The 20,713-nt window shown below is 42.2% G+C and overlaps 1 protein-coding gene and 2 non-coding genes across 9 annotated transcripts in view; 2 read left to right on the plus strand and 1 right to left on the minus strand.

Annotated features, from left to right (window-relative positions):
- NAV3 (neuron navigator 3) overlaps positions 1-20,713 on the plus strand; it is a 617,057-nt gene that overhangs the window by 392,231 nt on the left and 204,113 nt on the right. For 4 of the 7 annotated variants that reach the window (XM_039914053.1, XM_029078987.2, XM_029078989.2 and 1 more), the window contains 3 exons: positions 5,191-6,220; positions 19,519-19,545; positions 20,489-20,604. In XM_039914053.1, coding sequence (XP_039769987.1) covers positions 5,191-6,220; positions 19,519-19,545; positions 20,489-20,604 — 1,173 coding nt within the window. The remainder of the gene's footprint in view (positions 1-5,190; positions 6,221-19,518; positions 19,546-20,488; positions 20,605-20,713) is intronic. The other 3 variants (XM_029078990.2, XM_029078993.2, XM_029078988.2) reach the window with 2 other exon arrangements.
- On the plus strand, positions 7,665-7,802 carry LOC114816849. The gene has a single exon (XR_003764654.1). It is a non-coding gene; the product is annotated as a small nucleolar RNA SNORA7 (small nucleolar RNA).
- On the minus strand, positions 17,597-17,733 carry LOC114816841. The gene has a single exon (XR_003764646.1). It is a non-coding gene; the product is annotated as a small nucleolar RNA SNORA7 (small nucleolar RNA).

The raw sequence follows: 20,713 nt of genomic DNA on the forward strand, positions 1-20,713 counted from the left end.
ACCACAAATGGTGGAGCTGGAATTAGAACCCAAATCCTTCTGACTCCCAAGCCCGGGGCTCTATCCACTAGCCCACGCTGCTTGAGCCTTATATATATATATATATCAGTCAATCAGTGCAGAGCACTGTACTAAGTACTTGGGAGACTCCAACATGGCATTATCACAGACTCATTCACTGCCCACAGTCTGTCCTTTTTAAGTTAAAGAAGTTGCTGTTGATAGTGTAGTCCTAACCAGGTACACTTTATGACTGAATAGACTACCCTCCCATATGGTTTAGAGGTAAGGCTAAATTCACTGGGATCCTGATGCTCCATGACATAATGGCTATTCATCCATTCATTCAGTTATGATTATTGAGTGCTTACTGTGTACAAAGCACTGCACTATACACTATCTCTGGTTTACTTCATGTCTTTGCACTGCAAGATTAAAGTTCAGCAGGCATGGTCTTCTGATGAGGCAGTTTGGGGGTTGGTGAAGTAGAAGGTGTTTGTGGTAACTTTCTAGTCTCTCCCTCTCTGGGGTGAGTGGAGTTTGTCTAAATATGGCTGTTCAGACAACCAGCTATTGCTGAATGACACTGCTGCCTTGAGCCACCAATTGCCTAGGATTTTTGTTCAGGACTAGGGGAAGGAGGTTGCCCTACAACTTACAGTGAGGGTTTTTTTGCCATCAATAGTGAGGGTTTTTGCAGAACCCTCTACACTTTTCTTCTCTCTGCAGCGAGCTTTTCAAGATGGACAAATATGGTAAGGGGTACGGTTTAAGGCTTGGGACAGAATAACTCTGGAACCCTTGGCGGCAACAGCAGCAGAAACTGCTTTGTCCTTATTCTCTTTTCATTATTTTATTGGTGTAAATGTGGGACAGGGGCTTTGTCCAACCTCGTTATCTCATATCTAGCCCAGCTGCTTAGAACAGTGCCTGGCACATATTAAATGCTTAACAAATACCATTATCATTATTATTATTTGGTGGCAGCTTTGGGAGGGCATAGATGAGTGAATTTACAGATGCTGAAAACCTGGACTCAATCGATCAATGGTATTTTTTGAGCACTTACTATGCACAGAGAACTGTGTTAAGCAATTAGGAGAATATGCTACAACAGAATTAGTAGACATATACCGTGCTGACTATGACCTTACAGTCTAGAAGGTGAGACCAACATTATTATAAATAATGTCCCAGTTCCTCAGTGCTTGAGAGATTCAGGCTTTTAGTTCCAAAGTCTCCCACACTGAGCTGAGGCACATTCATGGTTTACAACAGAAAACACCACAGTCGTTGTTCTCACCCACTAAATGCTGTGAGGATTGTGATGAGAGTGGTGATGACGGTGAGTACGACAGGTAAAATGACCTTGGCATTTCCAGTGAAGCAATGAGTACATGTTCGTCGTATCAAAGGTCAAGAATTTATGAGCGACATCTGTATTCAGTTGGTACTGTTGCTTTTAGGCCTGGTTTATTGGAAATGTGGAGTTTCATATTCAAATAAATCATGGCATAGAATGAACTAATGTGATAAAAAAAGTATGGACAGAGCTAATTTACACAGCCCATTTTCAGGTCAATGATATGATGACATGTCTCAAAGTCTATGGGTGTGAATATACATTCATTCAAGACACATTTTGCAGCTACTGTGGTGATAAAAACTGCTAATCGAACTTGAACTGGTTAATCGGCAGTCACCACCTCTCACTTTGGTGTCCAATAGTGCTGAAATTACTCCCCTCCTTTCTGATCATCTTAAAATAATTTCTTCAGGAGTAGAGGTCCCCAAAATGATGGCAAAAAGAAAAAAGAATGCTAAACTCAATTTATTCCACAGTCAAAAAATGTAGGCAAACAGTGCCTCACCTGCCAAATTAAAATAAAAATCAAATCTCTAAAATAAAAATCAATCAATCCGTAGTGTTTATTGAGTACTTATTTTTTTGCAGAGTCATGTACTAAGCAATTTGGAGAATACAATACTTACTCATTTCTATCCAAAACCATTTTAAAGTTTTACAATTCTGCATGGATTAACTTACTCTTAAAATATATGTGGGTTTAGAAATTCAGGGAAATGACTTGGAGAAATGAATGGTTTGGGATTTGCTGAATTCACTAAGCTAGAAAAATAGTTGGGGAGGTTCACTAGGCAAACCATTACTGCCATGACTGACCGCTTCAAAAATCTTGCTGGCTCCAGTTTATTGGGTATGTAGAAATGGAATTTACTTTTTGAAATGTCTGATACTCTTCAAGAATAGCAGAGATGTTCTTTTCCATTTTGGACTAAGATGCATGACCATATCCATTGAACATGTAATTTGGCATACAATGTTGGGGTAACCTGCATTTTAAGGTCACCCAGTGTAATCTTACCCCTCAGTTCTTAGCTAAACTCTCTTTTAATCAAGAATAAGAGGTGATGTTTAACATGCTTATACAGTCTCTGGCACATAGTAAGTGCTTAAATACCTTAATCATTATTATTATTATTAGGTTAGGCATTGAATTATTACAAAACATGTTCCATAAAGAAGCAGTAATCATTCCATTGCCAAGATAAAGGAGGCAGTATGGTCTAGTGGAAAGAGCATGGGCTGTGAAATCAGAGGACCTGAGTTCTAATCCGGATTCTGCTACTTGCTGGCTGTGAGACTTTTGGCAAGTCATCTAAATTATCTGTGCCTCAGTTTCCTCATCTGTAAAATGGGATTAAAAGATAGGGACTACGTCTGACCTGGTTACTTGTGTTTATCCCAGTGCTTAGTGCAGTGATACTGCTATTACTATTAATAATAATGATTATTGCTAGGAGGAGGAGGAGGGAGTAATATTGTAAGGCAGAAGTCAGAGTCCTAAACCAGAAACCCAAACACAGGAAATTGTCACTTAATGTCAGGGGCCTAGTAAGGAAATAGTTTATTAACATGATTTTTTCTAACAACTAGAGAGAAAAGACAGAATTCTCACAAACAGATCCATCCAACACCCTGAAAACTGGGAAGATTTTTACATATACCTTCAGTGTTTTTTGGTGAAAGGAAGATACCATAGATCCTCCTCAAATTCTTCAAATTTACATCTCATACTCCCATTTTGTACATAAACTAAATAAATCCTCCCATGAGATTAAAATACTTAAGATAAAAATGGCACCAGACCTTCTCCTCCAACATCCCTGCCCTCAAGGGCCTCGATTGGCTCAGTTCTAAGAAAATACCACAGTAGGCATTATAAACTTCCTTCCAGGAGAAGCACTTAGTAATCTTCTATTTCCTGGGGTCTTCTTCCCCCTCCTGAGTCTGGGGGATAGTTTGATTGACTGCCACAGAACTATTCACAGTTCATGAGATAGAAAACATTTCCTAGATTTAAGCAATTTGAGAACTACTGCCTCTCATTGGAGTCAACTATCCTTCTGTTCCCTTGATGCCCTCCTATGTCTAATTTATTGTAATGACTATCTCTCCCTCTAGATAGTGAGCAGTTAGTATAATGCTCCGGATAGAGTAAGTGCTCAATAAATACCACTGATTGATTGATTTGTGAGTGTTTGCTACAGCATATGCTTGTTTTCCGTTAGATAAAAGGGGGAGCAGTTGAAGCAAGCAAGTATGGTTAGGTGGGAGTGCTAAAACCCTTTGTTGCTGTAGAGAAACAGTGCCCAGTTAAGCGCATGTGATAACAAAGAGTCACGGTATGGGTGTTATTGTAGGGTCAGGATAGAGGGAGCTGTCACACAACCAGATTGGGTGGTGGTAAAGTATGGCCAGGGTTCCCCAACTCCATTAAGCAGGATCTCTGCAGACATTCAAAATTCTTCTGTCTTAATAGACAAATACCCTGTGATGGGAGGTAGAAAAGTCATATGGAGAGAAAAGCAGAGCAGTCAAAATTCCTGGTGTGTTTGTTTTGAAATTGTCAGTCTTTTCCCCTACTTTACAGCTATAATTTGATTTTCCAGGTGATTTTTAGATCTCCACTCACTCATAGACTTCTGTTTGACTTGAACAAATGAAAGAACAACAAATGTAATTCACTGAATCACAAGTATTTGCAATTTGTATTTGAGACATCTTACTGCTAGAGGAGGATAGCTTTGCAGAAGAAAAAAAAGAGCTATAAACATCTCTGTAGTATATTTTTATACAGTTATCTAGGCTCTTGCTTATGTGGTGATTGTTTTTACAAATGAAGAGGCATGCTATGTGTCTTAAGAAAGCTGGAGAAAATATGGATACTGAGACAACCATAAATTCAACAAATCCTAATCAAAAGAGAATGCTACATTCAATATCAAAAATATTGACATTGACAAAATATTGACATTGACAAATATTGACAAAAAATAACATAGACACAATACAAACATAATAACAATATCCATCAATATACATAGGCACCCGTATGCATAGAGGAAGTATATAGTTTATTTATTTTATTAATTAATTAATTAATTAATTTATTCATTCATTCATATTCATATTCATGTATGTCTCCCCCTACAGATTGTGAGCACGTTGTGGACAGGGAGTGTGTCTGATGTTATATCGTACTCTCCCAAGTGCTTAGTACAGTGCTTTGCATTTAGTAAGCACTAAATAAATATGATTAACAATAATAATATTAGAGATAAAGCATTGCATGTCCAGAAGAAAAGAGCAATCATCCCACAATTCATTCATTCATTCAAGGGTATTTATTGAGCGTTTACTGTGTACAAAGCATTTGGGAGAACAAAATATAGCAATAAGCAATAAGTAAGGTCAGTTTGCTTTCAGTTCAGAAGAGAAACCTCCCAGATCACTCAGAATGAGGAAAGACATAGAATGCTAGTCACATACAGAAGCAGGTGAATAGCTCTGTAAGGGAAGCGGCGTGACTTAGAGGAAAGAGCAGGGGCTTGGGAGTCAGAGGATGCGGTTTCTAATCTCAGCTCCACCACCTGTCTTCTGTGTGACCTTGGGAAAGCCACTTAACTTCTCTGTGTCTCAGTTACCTCATCTGTAAAATGGGGATTAAGACTGGGAGCCTCACGTGGGACCATCTTGTATCTACCTTGTATCTACCCCAGTGCTTAGAATAGTGCTTGGCACATAGTGAGCACTTAACAATACCATTATTATTATTATTATTACAAAATAATTGGCTTGTCCATTTTTGTTTTTCCATCCTGCTGCAGATTCACCCAAAGGCCCTCCGCCATCTTCGGGTGCGAACGGCCACATGCAACATCCTACCAGCAGCGGGCAGCAGCCGGCCTCTGCCATCCCTTCTCCAAGTGCCAGCAAGCCTTGGCGCAGCAAATCCATGAATGTCAAGCATAGTGCCACCTCCACCATGTTGTCTGTGAAGCAGCCAAGTCCCGTCACCTCTCCCACTCTGGCCTCTGACAGGCTCAAGCCGCCTCCTTCAGAAGGGGCCAAGCCTCCCCCAGCCGGGCAGAAATCCATGCTTGAGAAATTCAAGCTGGTCAACGCCCGGACCGCCTTGCAGCCCCCGCAGTCCCCAAGCTGCGGTCTGAACGACAGCGGGCGAGAAGAGGATGGCCTGTCGGAATGCGGCGAAATGGACAGCTTGAACAGTGGCCTGAACAGCGGGGGCTCTGTCGGTAGCAGCCCCAAAGCGTCACCTAAATTGACTCCTCCGAAGGCTGGAAGTAAAAATCTCAGCAATAAAAAGTCTTTGATACAGCCAAAGGACAAAGAGGAAAAGAACAGGGACAAAAATAAAATTTGCACTGAGAAACTGGCCAAGGAAGAGAAGGAACCCGTCCCCGAGACCTCGACGAAAAAGACCTCCAAAATCGCCAGCTTGATCCCGAAGGGAAACAAGACCTCAACAGCCAAGAAGGAGAGCTTAATCCCCTCCTCAAGCGGGATTCCCAAACCCGGTTCAAAGGTGCCCTCCGCCAAACAGAGCCTTTCACCTGGCAGTGGGGCCAGTAAAGAGTCAGAAAAGTTCAGGACTACAAAGGGAAGCCAATCCCAAACTGCCCCCAAGCCCCAAGTTGGAGAGAAGACAAATGCATCTGGAAGCCACGCTTCTTTGGAGGGAAAGGAGTTCAGCCCGGCTCTGACACCAACTTCTTGCGCTGCTGTCTCGGTGGCCACAAACAGTGGACAGAGTACGGGAAGTGCTGCTGTCCACCTCCCTCAGCACCAGCAATACAGTCACCCCAACACGGCTACGGTAGCTCCCTTCATTTATAGGTAAGGCTGTTTGTATCTGCTCTTCCTGTTCAATTATAAGTGAACCAGCATGGCTTAGTGGGTAGAGCAGAGGCCTGGGATTCGAAAAGTTTCTGGGTTCTACTCCTGATTCTGTCACATGTCTCCTGTGTGACTTTGGGCAAATCATTTCACTTCTCTGGGTCTCAGTCACCCCAATCTGTAAAATGGGGATTAAGAGTGTGGGCCCCTTGTAGGACAGGGACTGTATCCGACCTGATTAACTTGTATCGACCCCAGCACTTAGAACAGGGCTTGGCACGTACCAGTACCATTATTATCATTATTAGAAATAATGATAAAAATAAAAATAAATACTTGGATATTTTAATCAGTGAGGAACATCAAATTATGAGTGAACTGCCAGTATTTGTGGACAACTAGTAGGGAGTTAGTTTACTGATCTTGGGCAATATATAAAGGAAGAAAAAGTGTAGTCCTACTCTCTAGAAGTTTACTGTTTAATGAGATAGCAAATGAAGAATAAATCTAGTCAACAGTGAGAGAATGAATATGAGTAATAAACACAAGTGAGTAACAGTGCAAGTAGATACCTACTTGAATGGGGAAGTAGCCTTATTAGGCCGATGTGGCAATTAATCAAGGGATTCCTTCTACCTTAAAGAGAGCTCTGGAGGAAAGATAGTCACATGTGACCCAGGAGAAAGAGCTTGGGCTTGGAAGTCAGGAGTACTGGGTTCTAATCCCGGCTCCACCACTTGCCTGCTACGTGACCTTGAGCACTCTGTGCCCCCGATTCCTTAACTGTGAAATGTGGGTTAAAGAACTGCGGCTGTGTCTGACCTGATTATTTTGTTTCTATCCCAGAGCCTAATACAGTGGCTTGGACCAAGTAAGCGCTTGACAAATAGAGAAGAGGCATGGCCTAGAGAAGCAGCGTGGCCTAGTGGAGAGAGCACAGGCCTGGGAGTCAGAAGGACCTGAATAATAATCCTGGCTCCTTGAATGGCTTGCTGTGTGACCATGGGCAAGTCCTTTAATTTCTCTGTGCCTTAGTTTGCTCAAATGTAAAATGGGGATACCTGATCTCGCTCCTACTTATACTGTGAGCCTAAGACAGGGATTGTGTCCAACCTGATTATCCTGCATCTACTCCATCTCACAGGACAGTGTTTGACACATAGTAAGCACTTAACAAATACCCTTAAAAAATACCATTAGTAGTACTGAATGAAAGTGAGAAGGGTTGTCATGAGATCCAGAAAATCTGGGTAGTCACAAGGGAGGGATGGTTGGGAGGTTTGATTGGGAAAAGCAGAGACCACTGCAGAGGAGAGCAGATAAGATGAAAAATTCAGGTGATAGAGAAATTTGGAGTTGACATTTGAGAGTTTTAGTTTCATTTAAGAAGCGTCGGAGAACTGATAGTGATTCTTTGCAATTTTTACAAGGCAATTCTAACAGTCTCCTCTCAGGGTCGCACCTGGAGAGTTTCCAGTCCTCTACCAGTCTCAACTAGGGGAGGGAGAGTCAAGCAGAGGCATATCCATTCCATTCCTAGCTGGGACAGTGGCTAGAGAGTGGAAGGCAATCTGTTACAAGTCAAAACTCACCTGTGCTGGGCAGCCACAGCATGGGAGAGAGTCAAGGGTGGAGATTCAAGTTTACTGGGTGGCAGGAGGCATTGGTAGACCACTTCTGTATATTTACCAAGAAAACTCTATGGATACACTTCCAGAAGGATTGCAGGTGGAGGTGGGACATTCTGGGAGAGATGTGTCCATGGCATCGCTATGGGTCGGAGACTACTCAACAGCATAAGGCAAAACATTCTAACAATATCTGCAAGATAGTCTGGAGGAGAGGCTGCAGCGAGAGAGATCAGTAGTAACAGGGTTCCAATACTCCTCCTGGGAAGTGCTGAGAGAGTATAGACGATGATTACAAGGTAGCAAAAACCCAGCAAGTTAATCCAATATTACAGAGGAAAAAAAATGGCAGGATTTAGAAACTGAATTGAAATTGTAAAGTGAAGGAGCGGGAGGTCAAAGATGTCATCAAAGTTGTTGACAACAGGAGTGGAAAAGTGAGGAGATTTATTGAGAAAGATTAGCCACTTTAATTTTAAGATGCTGGCAAGTCAAACAGATAGCGTCATCACAAAAGTAAGAGAAAATACAAGGTTAAGGAGCAGATGAGAAACAAAAACTAGAGATATAGATTTGGAATGGGAATATTAGCTATTAAGGCAACAGTTGTGAAAGTGGATGGGAAACAAAAAGGAACGCAATGTGTAAAACTTCACTCATACTTTTGCAGAAACTTATATGTTTCTTGAAATCATTTATTCTACCACTCCAGAAGAATCCTGTAACTAATCTTGTAAATCCCAGCAGGGATTTACTGCAAATTGCAGTTCCAGGAACCAAGAAATCTTAGCTGACAAGAGTAGGACATTATGATCTTTTTGTCCTGCTTTGCTGCTTTATCCTTCTAAGCATGAAATATTGTAGAAAAATAAAATCTTTTAAAGTGAAGCTGATATAGATGTGCGTTTATGAACAGAAGTTGACATACACTCATTTGGGGCTTATTTTTGTGTAGTGTTGTTTAGTCATGGGATCTTGTAGAGAACTGCATCACATTTGACAATCAGTGTGTGCAGAAAACTGAACCAGAGTTCTTGGAAGAGTACAATATAATAGAGGAGGTAGGAGCTTACAGTCTAGAGAGGGAGACAGATGTTAAAATAAATTATAGATATGCCCATAATTGCTATGGGACTGAGGGTGTGATGAATATCAGGTGCTTAAGGTGATAGTAGAATGAGTAGACAAGTAAACACATCTTGAATATGAAAATAAGAATCCTAATTAAAATATGCATGCACTTGTATAGGCAAAATTTGTCTACATTAAAATTTATAGATATCTAGAACTCATATGATATATTCTCCATAGTATATGTACACACACAGATGCATATCAAAGTTTCGTAGAAACAAAATAAAATGCAGAATTTCCAAGGGTAGCAGTTGGATTGATGCAACTTGGATGTTGTGAATTATTCACAGGTTTCCTGAAAGAGATGATGATAATAGTATTTCTTAAGTGCTTAGATTGTGGTATTTGTTAAGCACCTACTATGTGCAAAGCACTGTTCTAAGCGCTGGGGATACAAGGTGATCAGGTTGTCCCACTTGGGGCTCATAGTTTTTTGTTTTTGTTTACCCCCATTTGACAGAGGAGGTAACTGAGGCACAGAGAAGTGAAGTGACTTGCCCACAGTCACTCAGCTGACAAGTGGCAGAGGGGGGATTCGAACCCGTGATCTCTGACTCCCAAGTCCATGCTCTTTCCACTGAGTCACGCTGCTTACTAGGTGCCAAGCACTGTTGTAAGAGCTGGGGTAGATTCAAGGTAATCAGGTTGTCCCACGTGGGGCTCACAGTCTTAATCCCCATTTTACAGATGAGGTAACTGAGGTACAGAGAAGTTAAGTGACTTGTCCAAAGTCACAGAGCTGATAAATGGTGGAGGCAGGATTAGAACCCATGACCTCTGACTCCAAAGCCTGTGCTCTTTCCACTAAACCATGCCGCTTTTGTAGGAGGATTTTGGAAATGAAGAAAGCTTTGGCCTGGTAAATTGGTTCTCTTTCCTCTTTTCTCTATTGACCTTCTTTTATCCCCCTTTATTTTTTTACTATTATTGTGTATCAAATTCATTTAATCCCCACTGCTTTCTTGGGTAATTTTTCCTTGCTGATCTTCTGGTTATTGATGAAGCAATGAAGCAAGGAAAGGAAAACTGATTGCCAGCCTTGAACCCAATATCAACAGTCCAAAGGCAAGAAGGGTGTCGGGTCAAAGAGTGCATGAACAAGGCAGCCTCCAGGGAGAGAGGAGTACAGTGCTTCGTACAATACTCTGCACACACAGTAAGCTCTCACTAAATAACCACTGCGGGTCCTTGTGGGCCTCAGAGGATGGGGCTGGAAATAAATGAGACAGAAACAAAACCACAAAGCCAGAGAGGTGGAAACACACAGACACACTCAGAGTTGGGGGAGTGCCCATGGAAAATGGTCAGAGGCAAGCAAGTGTCGAGTCTCCACTGAGGCCAGGGTCCATACGGTGATATCATCAGGACACAGCTCCCTACCCAATCCCAACGGTTGTTGTGGTGATGGTAGAGGTCTTAATGATGATATGTATTAAGCTATGTGAGGTAGATGTGAAGTCCCTCCTGCTTAGAATGTGATCTCCATGTGGGACAGAAACTCTGACCAGATTAAGAGATTTACTTCAGAATGTAGTACAGTGCTTGGCATATAGCAAGCTTTTAACAAACATCACAGGTATTATTGTCAGGGGGTCCCCAGTCTATCGTATTGCCAAAGAACAGATGAGAAACCTGATTTTCCTCCTGATTTTCCCATCACTGTAGAGAGGACCATCATTCTTCCTGTCTCACAAGCCCAAACCTTAGCATTTTCCTTGACTCCTTTCTGATGCAACTCACATATTCACTTCTTCACTAAATCCTGTTGGTTCCACTTTCACAACATTGCTAAACTCCACCCTATCCTCTTCATCCAAACTGCTGCCACCTTAATCCAATCACTTATCCTATCCTGCCTTGATTACTGTATCAGCCTAATTGCTGACCTCTTGCCTCCTGTCTCTCCCTATTCCAGTACATACTTCACTCTGCTGCCTGGACCATTTTTCTATAAAATTTCCCCAAATAACTTCAGCGTCAAATAACTTATGTATATATCTGTAATTTATCATTTATATTAATGTCAGTCTCCCCTTCTAGACTGTAAGCTGGTCTTGGGAAGGGAATGCATCTGTTCATTGTTATATTGTAGTCTCCCAAGTGCTTAATACAGTGCTCTGCACACAATAAGTGCTCAATAAATATGATTGACTGACTTTCTGAGGAATCCAGGTTCGAGAGACATTAAGTGACTTGCTCAAGGACACACGGTAAGTTACTGTCAAGTCTGGGTCTTGAGCTCCAGCTTACGTCCCTTCAACTTGATCTTGTTGTCTTCTCAGTCCAAAGGTCCCCCATCTCTCTGTGCAGTTTGAGCTCCTGGTGTGCACCCTTCTCTCTTATTTGATGATTACCCCATGGCCGCTTCACAGGAACCTCAACTATTCTGAACAAGAGAGGTTCTCCCTGTGTAAAGAGAACAGAGAATGATTGTGTCATGGATAGAATTGGATGGGAGAATAAGCAAGATAGTGTTAATCCAAAAAAGAGGCACACATGTTTCAGCTGAGATTGCTCAGGAAGCAAAAACTTGCTTTGGGTGGTTTATTCAGAGGGATGAAAGGAAGTCAAGAAGGTCTGGAACAGGGCATTGGAAAAAGAATAGGTAACCATGCATCTGTTAATAATAATAATAATAATAATAATGGCATTTGTTAAGTGCTTACTATGTGCAAAGCACTGTTCTCAGTGCTGGGGAGGATACAAGGTGATCAGGTTGTCCCACATGGGGCTCACAGTCTTAATCCCCATTTTACACTTGAGGTAACTGAGACACAGAGAAGTTAAGTGACTTGCACAAAGTCACACAGCTGAGAAGCGGCTGAGGCAGAATTTGAACCCATGACCTCTGACTCCCAAGCTCATGCTCTTTCCACTGAGCATGCTGCTTCTCAAAAGCTGCTTCTCACAAGTCTGTTCCTTTCTGAATAATTGAAAATGACTACGGGTCCTCTCACCAGCCCTTGAGTTGGACCCATCCTGACTGCTGACACCTCAACGGCACAGCGACTGGGCTGCTCCTAAGTGGTACCAAGGAGCGGGTGTATCTGAACACAGTACCAGCCCTTGTCCAAGTTGTCGAGCTGGGCTTGAACTGTACTGGGCCAGACACTCAGTTGGCTCACACAGTCATAAAGCTGGCTTCAGACACAGTGACAGGGAATGTGTCCCTTTATTGCTGTACTCTCCCAAGGAGTTAGTACAGGATTCTGTACCCAGTAAGCACTTAATAAATATTCTTGAATGAATGAATGAGATGAAGTGAGGTAGGCAGGTTTTTTAAGGCAGCACTTGAAAAGGGAGCAAGTTTCCCCACTATGTCCACCATAAGGGACCTTCAAGATGGCGCTCACAGAGGACTCATCAAGATAGCTGCTGCACATTTTCAGCCTCCCCCATTCCAACTGCATGATTGGCAGCCATCTTTAGTTTCCTCTATGACAGGATCTACCACGTTCCCACCCCACAGCTCTACAAAATTAGACATTTGTGTTTGATTCGTGTTGTTGGGCACCTGCTTGATCTGGAGAGTCCAGAGTCATGAGTGGCCAAGCCCTATTTCCTTTGGGCCCGGCGGTCAGTCAATCATATTTTCTGAGTGCTTACTATGTGCAGAGCTCAGTACTAAGAGTCGGAAAGAGTACAATATAACATATGCTTTAATTGCCCACAAGGAACTTACATTCCAGAGGAGGAGATAGACATTAATATAAATAAATAAAATTGCAGATACGTACATAAGTGTCATCAAGTTGGGATGGGTGGTGAATAAAGGGACAAAGTCAAGGCGGCACAAAAGGGAGTGGGAGAAGAGGAAATGAGAGCTTAGTCAGGGAAGGCCTCTTGGAGCAGATGTACCTTCAATAAAGTGTTGAATGGGGGGAGAGTAACTGTCAGATATTAAAAGGGAGAGTGTTCCAAGCCAGAGGCAGGATGTGGGTGAGAGGTCAGTGGTGAGATAGATGAGATGGAGGTACGGTGAGAAGGTTAGTATTACGGGAGCAAAGTGCGAGGAGTGTAGTAGGAATGTAGTAGAAGAGTAGCAAGGTGAGGTAGAAGGAGACAAGGTGACACGAAGCCTCTGAAATGTGGTAAGGAAGAGACAGGAAGACCAAGCTTGGCCTTCCCCTCCCCGAGTAGGAGGGTGGGTGCGTGAATGGTTAGGCCAAGGGTTTCATCACTCAGCTGTCTCGGTGCCTCAGAAGCAGTAACTGATCCAAAGTCACCGCCCTCTGCATTGATTTAGAGCTGTGCCCCTCCAGTGGTGGGACCCCTGCATCATCCCTGGATGTTGTCAAGGCTCTGGAGCTGCCTTCCCATTAAAGCTTTTCAGCTCTCTTTCTGGCCTGCAGAAAAAAAATCCCCCCTCCGACATAGAAGGTGACTGTCCCTGCCGGCCAGGAAACTCTCTGCCTGCACCATCTCTGCTCAGATATCTGGCCTCCACCACCAACTGCTTCCTGCCAGCCCCAGCATCTGGACAGCCTAATTTAGGGTACTTGTTTCTGGGACCCCCCAAAGCATCATCAGCCCAAAGCTCCTTGAACATCCCTCCCCCAAAATAAAAATAACCATGCATTTTTTTGTTTTTTCCAATCAGTCCGGCAGCCAGGCCCTACCCTGAGTATCCCCCTCACTCAGCTTCCCTAGACTACTGCCCACCCTGAGCCTCCTACTTCAACGGCAACACTGTCCAAAGTTGGCTGTGAGCAGGTGTGACCACCATCTTGGAAATGTTACATCACGTGTTACATGTGGAGGTGGTTTAGAGATTCTTGCCTCTGTGTGCGTGATGTGTTGGAGGACAGTTCAGCAAGCAGGCATGGCTCTGGCTGGGGGAGAGGGCAAAGAGCTTCATGCCTGCTCAGGAATGGGATCCGGGGAAGGTGGACCCACAGTTGCTCCCTTTAACTCCCCTTCCAGCCCCAAAGCACTTATGTACATTGGTGTAATTTATTTATTTATATTAATATGTCTACCCCTCTAGATTGTAAGCTTGTTTTGGGGCAAGGAATGTGTCTGTTTACTATTGTATTATACTCTCCCAAGAGCTTAGTACAGGGCTTTGTACACAGTAAGAGCTCAAGAAATACAATTGAATGAATGAATTAATGAATGATGCTGTAGGTGGTCCAGCCAGATGACAAAAGGATTTGGGAATGTGTCTGTTATAGTGTTGTACGGCACTCTTTGCAATGCTTAGTACAGTGTTCTGCACACAGTAAGCACTCAAATACGATTGACAGAATGGCCCAAATGGGTTGTAACCACAGGTGTTCCTTTAAATCCCTTGGCTCCTTTCCTCTTATTAATAAAAATGATTATTATGGTAGCCGGTAAGCACTTACTATTGCCAAGCATTGTAGTGAGCACTGGAGTAGATACAACATAATCAGGTCAGACATAGTCCCTGTTAAACATGGGGCTAAATATGAGGGAGCATGATTTAATCCTCATTTTACAGATGAGGAAATTGAGGCACAGAGAAATGAAGTGACTTGCCCAAGGTTATGAAGCAGACAAGTGGTGGACCTGGGATTAGAACTCAGGCCTTCTGACTCCCAGACCTATGCTCTTTACACTAGGACACACTACTTCCTATTCCTATTTAAGTTGATTTTTTATTCACTTTCTTCTCTGCAGTATATTCTGTGATAGCCTTCTAACAGAAAATAAAACAGATGAAATATTTCTATCACAGGAAAATGTAATATTTTAAGGTGCAGGTTCCGGAAGATAAATGTGACGATATGCCATGCTAGATTAGGAAATCACTGAGACGGTTATGATATTTAATGTTTCTCTTTTAGAATTCGGCAGTGAGTGGGATAGTTGTGAATTAGGAAAGATTGGAATATACTGCATACTATTCTGGGACAGAAGAAGAATTTTTTATAACCCTCCAGCTTCCACTGAAATTGAGGTTTAGTGGAGACTTGAATGAAATTGGTCATCCACATGAACTGAAATGTATTGAATTCTTGCCATAGGAACTAAATTCTTGAGTTATTTTGAAATACAGCCATGCACAGCTCTTGATTTCAGCAGAGAGAGAAGAGTAAAGGCAGAAGAATTTCTAGAAAGGGGAGTCTGCCATACAGTTGAGTCTTAGCATCCTCTGCACAATGAGATATAAATTGCCCTGTCAGTATTTGTTTATGGTTTTGAGATTTTTTTTTTAACCAAAAAAAAAATTCAGCCTCCCTTCAACTATAGATGACACAATTGAAGCAGAAATAAGCTTTCATGGATCAAATCATTGTCACTGTCCTGGAGCAGATCCATCTGTGCCCAAATTAGATTTTATTGTGCTACATAGAAGTCATGCTGAATCCATCTCAATAAAACAGTACATGGGGTGACAGCCGTGATCTCTCCCCCCATATCCTCCCTGTGGGAAAGGGATTTGAAGTTACCAACCTCATTCCCAGAGAAAGTTTAAATGTAGACAGTTCTCCCCAGAATAGTCCACAGAATGATCCACAGATATGACATCCCTGATATTTTTTCAACAGACAGGAGGGAAAAGGGAATCTTAAGCTGTCTTGTAGCACTTCTCTTTTGCCCTGCCTATCTTTCCCGAATGATACCACCTCACTGGCCATTTATCCCATCACTTGCCTGCTGTGTAGCCGAGGTCCAGGCATTTCACTTTTCTTTACCTCAGTTTCCTCACCTCACCCAACTTTGCCTCTACCATCCCAGATTTATAGTTGTGTACCTGAGATGGGAAGCACTGTAAATCTTCCCCTGCCTGCTAAATCAGGGGCTCAGTCCAATCCGCAAATCTACCCCAGCTCTTTTCCACCACTGCATGGCTTTGGGAGACTGAGGAAATGAGGACTGGGTAAGGAGATAGACAGTGAGATGAGTTATTATTCTTATTTAGTTTTCATTTATGCAGGAGGATCTAGTTTGGAGTTTAAGGCAGCACACTGGAGGAGGGAAAACAGTACAGAGCTTATTCAAAATGATAGGGACAGGGGCGAAAAGCAATTAAAGGAGGGTGGTGTGATGGAGGAGAGTAGTGAGGGAGAGAGTAGAAGGAATCCAGAACCAAAATGGCCTTACCTGACAACAGCCGGTAGACAAAAGGATGACTTCCAAAATTGTTGTTGGCAAAGTTCTGAAATACCAAGGTCCTGAAATAGTGACAGCTCTTCTAGGCAATAAATCAATTCATCAGTCAGGAATTTTTATTGAGTTGCTAATTTGTGCAGATCACTCTGTGAGCATTTGGGAGAGTTCAATACAGTTTGTAAACATTGTCTCTGCCCTCGAGGGGTTAGTAGGGGAAGGTGGTATGACCTAATTCTATCTCATCATGGCACATGCCTAACCATGACTCAGTTGTTCCACTTACATTATAACTGTAGCCTTCATATTTAACCAATGCCATTAAAAAAAGGAACTTTCTGAATCTCAATCTCTTCTCTTTTTCCATAAATTCTTTGTTCATGGTATCTCCCTTGCCTTGGACTCCCTCCCCTTCATATCTGACTGACCACCACTCTCAGTAATGGTAAAGCTCTACTAAAATCTCCTCTAAGGAGCCTCATCTCCCCACCGGATTTGGACCCACCTTCTGTGTCACCTATGAGCTTAAGTCTGAACCTCTTAAGCAACTGATTAGCAACTCTGTGCCCCACAGCACTTATTCGTATAAATTATACTCTGTATCCTCTGTTTCTCCTCCCTGTGATTTTTTAAAAATATTCATCTCCTCTTCTAGATTTCAAGCTTCTTGAGGGCAGGGTTTGTGCCTACCAACTCTACTGAATTGTACTGTCCCCAATGCTTAATACCGTAGGGTGCCAAAACAAGGCATAAGTAGATTTAACCAAGGAATAGTCACTCTGTTAAGTTGCCACTAAACTAGATGATCTTTGGGGAACCACTGCCCAGAAAAGTGGAATGTCTTCATGGTACTCCTGATAGGAAGTTTGTTTTGGAGGGAAAAAGAGCTCAAGGTGAGATGTCAGAATAAGACACAGTGACTAGCTAAGATGACAGCGGGTTGAGAGCCAAGGAGTTTGAGGTTAGGAGTTTTTGTTTAATTAAAGAGAAGCAGAAGCAAAGAAGCAGGCTTTTGATCCAGGGATGCAGTGGGAAAGGCAAGAGTGATGTGGGGATTACAGCACAGGGAGTCAATAGCCCTAGAATCAATCATTCTAGAGTCCTCTAGACTGTAGACTCCTAATGGGTAGGAAACATGCTTACCCACTTCATTATAGTGTATTCTCCTAAGCGCTTAGTACAGTGTTCTGCACATAATAAACTCTCAGTAAATACAATTGATTAATTGGTTGATAGAAGTGGTGAGTGCAGAGCCCCTTACAGATAAGGAAATAGCGTTGTTAGTGGGGAGAGGAAGAGCAAAGCATTTTGTCTCTGTCTTACGCTGTCAGGTCATTTCCAACCCATAGCAAATCTATGGACACATCTCTCCCAGAATGCTCCAACTCCATCTGCAAACGTTGTGGTAGTGTATCCATAGACTTTTCTTGGTAAAAATACAGAAGTGGCTTACTATTGTCTCCTTCTGTGCAGTTGATTTGAGTCTCTGCCCTTGACTCTCTCCCATGCTGCTGCTGCCCCATACAGGTGAGTTCTGACTTGTAGCAGACTGCCTTCCACTCACAAGCCACTGCCCAAACTAGGAATGGAATGGTAGGCCTCTGCTTGACTCTCCCTCTCTTAGCCAAGACCGGTAGAGTACTGGAAACTCTCCAGATGTGATTCTGAGAGGAGAAAGCATTTTAAGACAAGTGAATATGGTAGAAAGACTGGACATCTTTATGAAGGTGGGATGACAGATTTTGAAGGGGAGAAGATAATGGCAAGGTGAAAAGAAAGATGATTGTGATGAAAAACTATTACGAGTTCATGGTGTAGATTTTGTGATATCTGAAATTGAATAGTTTTTGCTAGTTATGAGGTGTGGTGTGGGTCCATGTAAGCATTTTGCTGATGTAATATAGTACTGAACTAAGGTGTATGTACAGTGATGTATGGTAGTATTATTAGCCTTCATTGGGGACCACTTTGGTCAGTGCACTGAACTAGATGCTTTGGGATAATGAAGAGTCATGATCCCTTCCCACAAAGAACTTACACTCTAAACATTAAAAAAACCCTAACAAAAAAACAAAACAAAAAAATAACATTTACCAGGAGGTAAGAATGGGACAACTTGGCACACCTATGTAATTCATGCATCTCAGTTCTAATCCCAGCTTTGCCACTTGACTGCTGTATGACCTTGGTCAAGTCACTTCACTTCTCTGCACCTCAGTTCCCTCATCTGTAAAATAGGGATTGAGATTGTGAGCCCCTTGTGGGACAGAGACTGTGTCCAGTCTGATTGGTTTGTATCCACCCCAGCACTTAGTGCCTGGCACACAGTAAACTCTTAAATACCATTATTGTTAATATTAATATTATTATTTTTATACTCATTCACACACCCTAGTGTGCACACAAACACATGCTACCATCCAGAATCATGCATGATTCTTAGTCAGGTTCCCAATGGAGGATGGTCAGAAACACTGAAGAAGTTACATTCCTAAGCCTATCCTGGTTTAGGAGGGGGAAGAGAGGATCCCGGTTTTAGTAGCTCTGTCCTGCCCAATATGTGGCATACAGGCATAGAGGCTGCCAGTTGGGGTGTCCATGTTCCTGATGCCTTCCTTCCTCCCAGCTGCCTTGAAATTTGCCTCGTGAGCTCTGACTGTCTTTCCTGCTAGACCTCCCACTGGGTACACATCTGTGTCTGGAAATAGTTAATGAACTGTAGTCCTGGCTGCCACACTTAATTTTTATGATACATCTCCATGATGATTGGATTAAGTTCACTTTGCTTGGGCAAGCATCTAATATTGCATTACTTATTAAATCCTACATATGCTATCTAACCCTTCTGTGTCTGCCAAGGAACTGAAGGATTTTTGGACTATCCTCCAAATGAACGGGAAGGAAATTTTACAAGTGTTATAGTTTCTTCCAGAAAACTTTTCTTCAAGGCAAATCAGAACATAAAAATGAAAAAAAAACTGGAAACGAGAAAGGAGGAAACATTTTCCTCACACTTCCGAGAAATTCCTTGCACATTTGTTCCAAGTTTAAGTCAGAGGGCTTACCCCAGGATTAATATGTATTATACACCTTGGCATAATAGCCTGGGCCAAAATAAGAGATAAAATGATAAGCATGTAAAAGATAGCTACCTGCCTGGGGTGCTTTCTGTCTAAATTAGAAACTCAGCTATGTGGGAGCAGAAACTCAGGGAGAAGGAGCAGAACTGCAAAAGTGAGCGATTTAATATGAAACTCCATTTAACATTTGATGTGCTTGAATCTACTGTCTTGCAGTCCATCCTAACTCACGTCTGTGAACCAGACGAGGAACCAGATTTAATTTAAAACTGGAGTTTTATATCTATGTCATTTTAAGAAGAAAAATATTAAATGTTGTTCTGAGTCAGATGTGTTCCTTTGGTGTTTCATACATAATGATTTGCTTCTTCATCCTCAGCAGTACACGCCTGAAGAAATCCACCAGGTAAGAAACGTTGAATAAAGCTCTAAGAAGATTGTGATGAAAAAACAGTATTATGAGTTGATGGTAGAGACCGTGTGATATCTGAAGGCTTTTGTTTCCTAAAATAGTTTAAGAAAGAAACAGCAATAAAGAGTTTCATCAGAGCTCCTATTGATCATTTTGCCTTTTGCATTCTCTAATCAGCTGAGCAGTTGAATTCTCTCTTCCATGTTAATTAAGTGCTCCTATTCAAAAATAGGTGAAGGAAATTTCAGTGATAGAACTGCACACTCAATGTGGCTTAGTGGAAAGAGCATGGACTTGGGAGTCAGAGGGATGTGGGTTCTAATCCTGGCTCTGCCACTTGTCTGCTGTATGACCTTGGGCAAGCCACTTAACTTCTCTGTGCCTCAGTTACCTCATCTGTAAAATGGGGATTAAGACTGTGAGCCCCATGTGGGTCAACCTGATTACCTTATATCTACCCCTGTGCTTAGAACAGTGATTGGCACATAGTAAGTGCTTAGCAAATAGGATTATTATCATTATTATTATTATTAAAAGTGGGAAACACTTAAGAAAATTGTACTATCAATCAATAGTATTTATTAAGCACTTATCATATGTAGAGCAGTGGACTAAGCACTTGGGTGAGTATGAGGCAGCAGAGTTAATAGATACCTTCCCTGCTCTAGACTAGCCTATAGTCTACTATAAAATTTATGCAGTCACATCTCCTGATCTCACCATAATGGATGTTCCTAAATTCCTGGACTGTACAGAAAATGTGGTAAGCTCCCCTCACAGTATATGAGACCTGGCATATAAATCTGCTGACCCTGATGAAGGGCTGTGAGGTTTTGAAAGTCTCCAAGTGAGGAAACTGAAGTTCCAGTCAGCATCATTAGCTGCAGCTACCAGTTGAGGTAAAACAATTGTAATCAGTCTCTCTGGTTATTTTCAGAGCACACCCAGAACATGACAGTACGTCTCTGCCACCCTCTGACTCCTGCACCAGCCCCACAAAAATGGATTTGTCCTACAGTAAAACAGCCAAACAGTGTTTAGAGGAGATATCAGGTAAGTACCTTGGTCTATGTGGAAGTTAAACCACAGATTTATTTTTAATTCTGGGATTTACCCAGATCTCATATCCCCATCCAGGAGCTGAAACGATTCCTTTCATCCT

The sequence above is a fragment of the Ornithorhynchus anatinus genome, chromosome 14 (assembly GCF_004115215.2).
Source record: "Ornithorhynchus anatinus isolate Pmale09 chromosome 14, mOrnAna1.pri.v4, whole genome shotgun sequence".
NCBI lineage: Eukaryota > Metazoa > Chordata > Mammalia > Monotremata > Ornithorhynchidae > Ornithorhynchus > Ornithorhynchus anatinus.